Raw genomic sequence first — 10054 nt, forward strand, 5'->3', positions numbered from 1 at the left:
TGTGTGTGTGTGTGTGTGTGTGTGTGTGTGTGTGTGTGTGTGTGTGTGTTGGCAGGGTGTGGGGCTGGCTGGCTGCGAGGGTCGCACGTAAGAGAAAATGAGGCAGAGTTGCTTGTGTGGGACCTGATAGTTCCTTATTCTCGCAGGAAGGCGTTCCTTGTGTCCGTCTTTGAAAAGTCCTTACGTTAATTTTGCAAACAGCCACAGTAAGGACCTAAAAGAGCTAGAGGAGGGTCTGGGAGAAACTGGGCTGTGCCCAAAAGCATGGATTAGGAAAACCAAGAATTCTCTGGTATCGAAAGCAGGCACGTTTTCCAGCAGGGGAAGCATCAGTGCAGCACTGGGGGAGATGACGAATGAGTGGAGGATACGGGCTGTGCTTCTGGCTAGCCGACAGACGTTTGTAGAACGTATGCATTAAACAGTCATCCGTAGCTACTTTCGGTACTGAAAGTCTTTGTTGCTAATCATGAATTACTGACGGTGACCATGATGACTTAGTCCATGTGAATGGCACCTTGGAATCTACAAAGTGCTTTCCACCTCCCCCTGCTAAGATGATTAAATCCCACGATTTGGGACCCTGGGAGAGGGCTTTGCTGGCAGGCTGCAGTGTCGAAGGAGTGCCTGAGTCAGGGAGTTGTACTCTTAGCTTTGGTGGCTCTGGGATGGAAAGGGGGCAGACCGGTGGTTAAGTCGGCAGGGGACAGGGGGCGGTTGCTCACCTCGGGGGTAGGAGAGAGGAGCAAGCCCTGGAAAGTTCCCCCCCAGCTTTTCCTCCGCCTAAGTTCTCTGCAGACTCCCCGGGAGGCTGCGTCTCGAACACTGACTTCTTAGGATGCCCTCCCCTGCCGATAGGGCATTGGGCAGCTGGCACTTTCCAGGGACAGCTGGAGGCGTCCCCTTCTCGTGCCTCCCGTGTTGAGTGCTGTAGGCGCCCTGCCTGCTGTCCGTGCAGCACCCCCACACTCCCCACCGCGTACGAAAACCAGAGCGGAACCTCCAGCTTTTCCTGTTCGTCCGCAAACAGAGAAATCCTCCCGAGGTGCAGGAAAGACAAAGAAGGGGTCTGGTGGGACGGGGGAGTCTCTCTTTCTCAGTTGGCTGGACGACACCATGAACAGAATGCACACCTCTGCCCCTGGATTCTCTGTCATAAAACTTGGTGCGGACGGCTTGTCCTGGCCACACTTTGTTTTGTCTGTCTGTCTGCCAGCCAGGGTCTCTTTCTGTTGTCCTTCCTCAATCACATGAGAGGTGGTGTTTATGGCCAGGGTGCCGGCATCCTAAACACCCAGGGTCTGTAACATCTTCTGTGCTCCTGAGTGCCTTTCAGCTGGGGCCTCGGGCTTTGTTCTCCGGATTAGAGATTAGAGGATTTACCACACCTCCTCCCAGGGGAAAAGGCTTTTATGTGCGATTTACTTTCTTTCTTTTTTCTTTCTTTCTTTTTTTTTTTTTTTTGAGAAAGACCAAACAAAACAAATACCACCCCAGTGTTTTGAGATAAGTATTAGTTAATTAAACGAGATGCAGTTAATTCTTGTAACCCCACCCCCTCAAAATGTCATATGGTTTCTTCTCGTGGAAAGAAGGGAAAATCCAGCTCGGCAGAGGGAAGTGCGGCTGCATCTGCGGGCACCTGTGTGTTCTCGTGTTAAGGTCCTCAGCTCCCGATCTGCCTGGTCTGGTGTGACGTCGTGGTAATGCCCTCCTCGCACCGGAGACCTTGGCTAGCAGGCCGGTGGGCTCCGCTCCCGGCTGTGATAAGTCTGTGATAAGTCGCCTCTCTCGCTGCCTGACTGATCCCATCACTGGCGCTGGGAAGTCTGGGGTGGACCTTTGACCTTTGAGGGCTGCTTTCTCATCCACCGGATTCTGAGCTCTTTCCTTGACTTTCTGAGGCTGAAGGCCCTCATTTTTCATTCTTTTGGGGAGTCTGGGTTCTTTCCTTGGGCTTTAGCAGAGTAACATGCAGACAGGCCCTCCTGCAGGGCTCTGAGTTCTCCAGCCTTCTCTCGCAGATTGTTGGGGTCTCTGCCCTACCCTCGGGGCCTCTGGAGTCCTGGCTGGGAGAGGAGAGTGGCCGGTTGCACAGAACACAAACAGATCTGTGCCGCCCACTCTGCAGGTGGGGACAGGACAGTCCCAGCCCCCATGGGGACCTGTGCAGCATTGCTGGCGCCTGGGGTCTGGGCGGGACTCCACCCCTTAGGCTAATGGCCCACGGGGCCTGCATTTAATGGCAGGAAGGAGGCATCTGAGGGAGGCTCGGAGCTATCCCCACCCCCTGCGTGTGCTTCCTGGGTAATCTTTTTATGGTCTTCCTGCCACCTCCCTGTTCTCCAGGCTCAGAAAGACAGGGACACCAGGGATTTTTCACTTCCTGCTCTGACCTACCCAAGGTCACGGGCCTGAGTTGGCTTCAGATGTTCAGTTTCTTCTGCCTCTTGTCCCACGGGCACCTTTAAAGTGGCGGCCACTGTAGTAATTAAATCACATCAGGAAGATGCTGTGTGACGCTGATGGCCGACGGGAGCAGCTCAGAGGCCCTGTATAACCACCTCATTTCAAAGATGCAGGGTCTGATGCACAGAGAGGTTAAGTAACTTTCTCCTGGCCACACAGGCAGTGGCAGGCTCGAGAATTGAGAGTTCCCTGATTCCCAGCCCTTCTCTTTCCCCTGCACATGATTTCATCACTCGCCTAGAACCACCGAACCCACTGGATAGATGGAGGGGCAGAGCCGAGAAGAGGAGGCAGGAGAAACGGGAACACAGAAAGAGCGCTAAAACAGGAGGCAGAGAAACAAAAAAGAAGAAAAACGGTCTTCCAGCCCAGCCCCTTCCAGGATGCTCGTAATAACCCTATTCCACGAAGAAGTTTGCATGCTAGTTATTAAATGACAGTTAAACCCGGACAAGCTGAGAGAGACTTTTGACCAAAAATGTCTGTTAAAAGGAGTTAGGACGGTACTTCCGTAGCCTGGGAAATTCATTCAGCTGAACCCCCTTCTTGAGCAGTGCTGGCCAAATGGGGCTCGAGGGGCTGTGCCCCCATCAGTTGGGCGTGCGTGTCCTGGGCACTGCCTCTGGGGTCACAGAGTGCATGAGGGCAGGAGCCCCATTCTCTGTGAGCCGAGAGGCTGCGGGGAATGACCAGAAGCTGTTTCACCACCGCGACAGAGCTCATGAGCAGGGAGCGGGGGGACTTCAAGACCAATCCCTGGCTCTTCCGGCCAGTTGCGTGTTTGCCAGTATGCGACGGCACTTAAAAAAAAAAGTTTCCCCAAGTCATAACCCGCCTGGCCGTGTTCTGGAATGGTGCTTTGTGTGTCTGTGCCAGACTCGGGTGTGTTTGTATTTCTGGTCCTCCCTATGCGTCCATTCCTCCCCTGGGGCTAAACGAACACGGACAGTTTGCATGCCGGAGAGAGACCGCTCACACGACGACGCTTTGTATTCCAAGCCACACAGGACAGTCGAACGTCAGCGGGGGCCTCAGGTGACCCTGGGAGCCGGCTGTCACCCGAGGGATGCAGGACAGCCATTGGGTCCCTCTCTGTAAAATGGTCTATACCTGAATCTGTGGCCCCTCCCCCAGAAGGATTCTGGAGGGATTCTCAAAAGTTATGTGTGTGTGGAACCCTGGTGCGTGAGCAGACGCGTGCAGCTCTGCCGAATGGAAAGAGACGTGAACCTGAATTTGAAGTCACGAGGCCAGGCTGGGAGCCCGAGTCTGTGACCTTGGGAAAGTCCTGTAACCTCAGCTTTCCCCTCGGAACAGAGCCGGGCGGGGGGTGGGGGCGGGGGGAGAGGGGGTGGGGGGTGATGCCCGGCTCCCAGCAGGCCTGTAGGGACTGGTTCATTATTAAATGGCTGAGGCTTGCTGGCCCCTTGCCTCTGACTGTCTCCTGCCTCCCCTTTGCCACTTGCAGGTGGTAGCCAAGTGGACAATGAGGACGAGGAAGAGGAGGGAGAAGCGGGGCTGGAGCCCACCTGTCCCCCAAATCCCTACCAGATGCACCCTCCGCCCGAAGGCTGCTGTACCATGGATGGTGAGGCTGGCAGCTGGCAGAGTCTGCGGCTGTGCGCCCCGGGTCCCCTGTGCCCCTGGTCCCTGGCTACATCCCCCTCCCGCCCCCGGGGGGCTGTCGGCTCACTGCCCCTTGGCACTCTGTGGACAGCTCGAGTTTACGAGTGGATTTGGATCCGTCCGTTCAGTGGTGGTTTGGAAACTCGGATATTTTCCCAGTTCGGGTCTGCCTGTGAGAATAATCACAGTGAGATTGTGAGAATAATCTTCCTCCGCGCTCCCGCTTTACCATCGAGGAGGGGAGACGTGTGTTCTCTCAGGAGCCATGTAGAATCAGTCCGTGGAGGAACCGAGGCACAGGAATGCCGGGGGCGGGGGCTCCCTGGTCTGGTGATAAGAGCTCGCGCTCTGCCCTCAGAGAAACTTGGGGCTCTGCCACTCACTAGCGGGACAGCCTCTCGGAGTGCTGTGCGTTCATCTGCCGGTCACCACGCCAGTCGAGGGGTGTCACTAGTTAGGCCACTCCTGACTGGGCCCCTCCCCACTCTGGAAATACGGAGATAACAGGTACAGGAGCTCCCAGCTTCATGGAGCTATGGAGGCAAGCAGACACTTTGCACACGAGGTGGAAAGTGCTGACAGGGCGGGGTGGGCAAGCACGGGTGCCTGGGAGCTCAGGAAACGTTCCTCCCACAGGCAGAGAGTTTAGGGAAGGCTTCCTGGAGGACGTGGCCCGTCATCTGGGTTTTGGAGGATTAGCAGGAGTCTGTGAGAAGGTTGGGGGAAACTGTTTCAGACAGAGGAACAGCATGTGCAAAGGCTCAGAAGGGGGAGAGTATAGCCCCTCTGGGGAGCTGCTGGCAGTGTGTGTAGGTAGGAGTCTGAGGTCTGGCCGGGCACGGCGTAGTGCTGAGGTCACACGGGGCGTGGAGGTCCCAGGTGCCATGTGTGTGGGCCTGGACTTGGCCTTGCACAGGATGGTGGCAGGAGAGACAGTCAGCTCTCAAGGAGGCTGCTCTTTTAGGGAGAGAGAAACCAGCGCCGTGGCTCTTCAGGACATAGGACTTCTAGTGTCCAGATGTTAAAAGGTCACCTAGTTAAAGAAGGAAACCGTGAACTCTGCAGTGGTCATTACAGAGATTTTCAAAGAATTTCCAAGTCAACGTGGAAACCACGGATTGTCCTTCGCCACTTTTCCTCCAGCTCTTCAGAAGGATGGGCCCAGGCCATGTAGCGAGAAGGCCTGCAGGGTGCTTCACCTCAGCCTCAGGGACTTTGCTGAACTTGCCCCCGACCTGGCCCAGCTCTCAGCAGCTCTGAGCACATCCCGGAACCTCTCTGAGCCTTGATTTCCATCTCTGCAAACTGGGGGCAGAATCACTTCCCCATGAGAGCTTTGCAGAGCTGTTCCTGGTCCAGTGCCTGGCACACAGTGAGCACTGTCTCCATGCCTGCCAACCCCCCGTCCAGGCCCCTTCATGACCCTCCCCGGGGGCATATGGGAGACTCTGGACCCACGTGCTGTAGACCCAGCACCTGTGAAGCAGGTGCATGCCGGAGGGCTCTGTTCGCGTTGTAGAGTCTGGCAGGAAAGCCTTGGGACCATCAGGATCCCATTAACTCTCATTGTTTCAGTTGGTAGCTAAGGATGGAGCAGACGCAGGAGATGGGCCGAGTGTGCCCTCATCCGGAAGACCTCGGAGAGGCCCATCCAAATAAATCTCAGCTGTTTCTCCCCTTTTATTTCTAGACATTTTAGGGCACTTATTTTCCAAATGGGAAATACATTTAAAAGCTCTAAATACAAAATGTTCAAAAGGGTCTAGAGTGCCAGGCTCGCTGATGATCACTCGCCTTGTGTCCCGGTCCCCTCCCCAGGGGCAGCCAGCACCAGGCGGCTCTGGCTCCCTCGTTGTGACATTTCCCTGTTTCTCATACATGTGAAAAGTGCAGGGTGTGGAAAATACCACATTACTCACAGTTTCTTGGGGATCCATCACGTGTACATTTTAGTTGACCCTTGCTCGTCCACCGTTTTTCCTGCGGAGTTTCATTTGTACGTGAATGACGGGGACACCGCGTCTTCAAAGGAATTAACATGCGTCAGGTGTCCCGAGTAACTGTGGTTCTAATTTTATCTCTTGGAAGTAATATTAAAGTCAGCCACATGCAGAGGTGAGGTTTGCTCCTGACAAGACCTGGAACGTCCTCCCTGGGCCCACGGGGAGCCTGGTTCTGGGGAAGCCCCTTGGCGTGCATGTGAGTCCTGTCCATTCCTCGTAGGGTTCTGCCAGGCGGGGAAGGACCTGCGTCTCGTCTCCCTTTCCAGTGAGCCCATCGACATCCCCGCAGGCTTTCTCCTCGTGGGGGCCAAGTCCCCCAGCCTGCCGGACCATCTCCTGGTGTGTGCCGTTGACAAAAGGTTCTTGCCTGATGATAACGGACACAACGCTCTTCTTGGTAAGTCCTTCTCTGTGGTTCCACCTGCCTGTGGGGGTGGGGACACGGGAGGCCTTTGGTCGGGGGTGGGGTGTGGGGGCCTCCTGTGGGGGCCTCTTCTTCAGCAGGCCCTGTCTTCCCTTGTGGAACTGGAATAACACTAGGTTATTTATTTACTTATTTATAATTTTTTAAAATGAGATTTATTTTTAAATGTGATGAACTTCCTATAGAGAACCTGACCTTGAGAATGAACTTTTTTAGATGTATGTTCATCAGACCTTTTCTAAGTGCCTTCCCGTGTCAAGAATAGGATAAAGGGGCACCTGAGGGGCTCAGCTGGTTGAGCGACTGCCTTCGGCTCAGGTCATGATCTCAGGGTCCCGGGATCGAGTCCCGCATGGGGCTCAGGGAGGCTGCTTCTCCCTCTTCCACTCTCCCTGCCTGTGCTTTCTCTCACTCTATGTCAAATAAGTAAATAAAATCTTAAAAAAAATATAAAGAGTAGAGTAGAGACCTGTCCGAGATGGTTTCAGAAGCCATCAGACAAGAGGCAGAGGGAGAACGGGGCCGAATGTGTGTTCCTGCTTGCAGAACATTCGTACCTTGTCCGTCAAGTGCAGAGTGATTCCCACACGTGCTCTTGGCCGTTCAGCAATCTGGCCCCTTCGCCGGGCCTGGTGTCTCCTTAGGAGGAGGAGCAGACAGGCAGAAGGGCTTTAATGATGGGGGCCAGACACAGCCCCAGAAGCCGTTTTCTCTGTAGAACGGGTACGTTTCCTGCTTGACCCCGCCCCTGAAGCTGAGTAGGTCCATGCTTGTGCGTGGGTATTTATAGCACGTTTTATGTCTGAGACACCATGGGAAGGGCCCGAGGGGAGGAGAGACCAGGGGGGCAGGATGGAGCCGCAGAAAACAAAGACATGGTTCCTGCCTCCAGGTGACGGTGGGGGGGGGGGGGGGCGGGTAATGCCAGGAAGCAAGGCAGGTGACGCTGCAGGGGCAGCTCTGGGACAGTGACCAGGGAGAGAGCGGCTCATATTGTACCGAGCTCGTGTGAAGACAAGAACAATCCCGGAAAATTCCCAAGGAGCTCATGGAGTCCTTCGGTCTCAGATTTAGCGTGCTCCTCGAGACCACTCCGGAGGCCATGTGCCGGGAGGACGGCGCGGGTGACTTGCCGTTCGATCCGGTGGTGGCCGGGGCTGCGGCTGAATTCCCCCACGTTGTGACTGTAAAGGAATGACGAGGGCAGTAAATCAAGGAGGTTCTGGGTCTTGAGAGGTGGAGACAGGAATCTCTCAGTGCATTCACCACCAGCGCCCCCCTCCCCCGACAGCTCCAGCTCCTCAGGTGGCGAGGGCAGAGGAAGTGGGGTCTTTGTTAACTGCTCGCCAAAAAGCCATCGGAGGTCGGTAACGAGGGGCGGTTGGTAATAACCGATGCTTTCTTCTTTTAAAATAACTTTATGCTCTCAGCTTGCACACTTAACACTGTTTGGGTTTCCTGCAATTACCCCTATGGTTGCGCAGGACGAGGGGGCCCCCCAGCCCTCCGGCGGCCCGGGCTCCGTGCTTTTTAGTGATCTATAAAATGGAAGCTCTGCAGGATCTTGGGGGAAGCAATGGCTTTAACTCCTAATTTATAACCCCCCCACCCCCCAGTTTATAATGAAGGGAATCTTGTTTTAGCGACTTTGAATCAACCAAGGGATTTTGTCTGAGAAGATGAAAATCTCGGTGCGTGTTTCCAGGTGTTGACGATAATTCAGCGAAATGGGCTGACAGCTCAGGTAAAAGAAAACATGGGGCTGCGACGTTCATTTTCCCCCTTAGGTGTAATTGAGTCCTGTGTTCACTCAGCAGGCAGAGCATTAAGCATTTATGGAATGTGTACCCGGATGGGATGTGGACTTCGAGTTCAGTGCCGGGGCCCCAAAGTCAAATTCACGGGTCCTTCCCTGGGAGCTTGCCTCTTGGGGCGAAAACTCAGGCAAGCAGGGACTCAGCTCAGAGAGCTGCAGATATCAATCTTTTACTACATCTCTGTGCAGCACGCTGTATGGGGGAGCTGCGGAAGGGCGCACTGAGCCCCGGTGACGGGCGGGGTGTCCCCGAGGGTGTGGTGTTGAGCTGGGCCCTGAAAAACCAGCTGCGTTATGTCAGCCGGAGAACAGTGACAGCAGCAAGGCACTCGGAGCAGCCCCGTCACGGAGCCCTGACCCTGCGCCCGAAATTGCTCAGAGGGATGCGATAAGCCTGGGAGGTGGGTATGTTATTACCTGGCGCTTATGTATGAAGGAACGAAGGCACAGAGAGGTTAGGTGACTTGCTCAGGGTCACCCAGCTAGTAAGTGGCAGGTCTTGAATTTGAATCCGGGTGCTCCGGCCCTAGTCTCATATTCCAGAAGATGGGGTGCTCTCGGGCAGGAGGGGGGCCACGTGCAAAGAGGAAGATGGTGTGCTGGAGGGACGGGGGGAGACTGGGAGTGGGGGCTGCCTGGGCCCTGCCTGGGAAAGGCTCTGGTACCCCAGAAGTCACTCCCTCCAGGCTGAGCAGGGAGCCCAACACGGGGCTTCCATAACCCTGAGGGCATGACCTGAGCTGGAACCAAGAGTTGGATGCTTAACCCACAGAGCCACCCAGGTGCCCCAGGAAGGCATTTTCAAACTGTGGAAGTAGGGGGAAGCCTGTGATAGTGTTATGTATCTGTCTTGTGTCTGCAGCAGTTACTAAGACACGGTCCGTTGCATTTCACTTCTAACTCTTCCTCTGTCCCTACCCGATTATTTGGAGGCAAATCCCAGATGTGTCATTTCCTCTGTGTGCATTTCACTGTGTATCTCTAAAAAGAAAGGGCTTTTTGTTAAAAACCTAACACCGTTATTGTATCTAAAACATGTAGTAGTCATTTTATAACATCGAATATCCGCTATGTTCAAATTTTGTCTTACAGTTTTTGTTGGTTGGTTTTACAGTCAAGATCCAAACAAGATTCTCCCACAGCATTGGTTGACCTGTCACTCATTCTCTCTCCATGTACGGTCCCCTCCGTTCGGTGTTCCTGGAACAGTTTCTGTGTTTGGAAATGTTCAAACTTGGGGATGGCTGTGTTTTTAACTTGCATTTTAGAACAGTCTCTCAGAGGTCACACGAACAAGAGATTTCTCTCTGCCTCTTCCTAAGGAAGAACTAGAGGCAGGGGACCTAGTTCTGAGCCTTCCTGTAGGATTCTAGATAATCCCCGGGTCTTGTTGGGTATGTTCCCAGCCTGCTCATGTACCATCACTGTTTGTTTCATCTTTCCACGCCCATCACCCCCATCTCGTTTCTGTCTCGTCTGAACCCTGACTCAGATCTTAAGGCTTTTCCCGCCTCTCGGGTGTGGACCTGTGGGACCGCGTGCCTCTGGCCCACTGCCTGGTGGGCGCTCTGGTCTGGGTCCCTCTTCTGAGGCACACCCAGGAGGAAGCAAAGGGAGGTGCGCCTAGAGGCCCATGTTCAGAGACACAAGTAGAAGGGAGATCCCTTCTTTTTTTTTTTAATTTTTTATTTTTTATAAACATATATTTTTATCCCC

At 54.3% G+C, this 10054-nt stretch overlaps 1 protein-coding gene across 1 annotated transcript in view; it reads left to right on the plus strand.

Moving 5' to 3' along the window:
- Positions 1 to 10054, plus strand: part of GREB1 (growth regulating estrogen receptor binding 1) — a 72731-nt gene that overhangs the window by 995 nt on the left and 61682 nt on the right. Inside the window, exons 2-3 of the mRNA XM_059405161.1 lie at positions 3938 to 4057; positions 6319 to 6495. Of these exons, the coding sequence (XP_059261144.1) occupies positions 3938 to 4057; positions 6319 to 6495 (297 nt within the window). The remainder of the gene's footprint in view (positions 1 to 3937; positions 4058 to 6318; positions 6496 to 10054) is intronic.

The sequence above is a fragment of the Mustela nigripes genome, chromosome 7, assembly GCF_022355385.1.
Source record: "Mustela nigripes isolate SB6536 chromosome 7, MUSNIG.SB6536, whole genome shotgun sequence".
NCBI lineage: Eukaryota > Metazoa > Chordata > Mammalia > Carnivora > Mustelidae > Mustela > Mustela nigripes.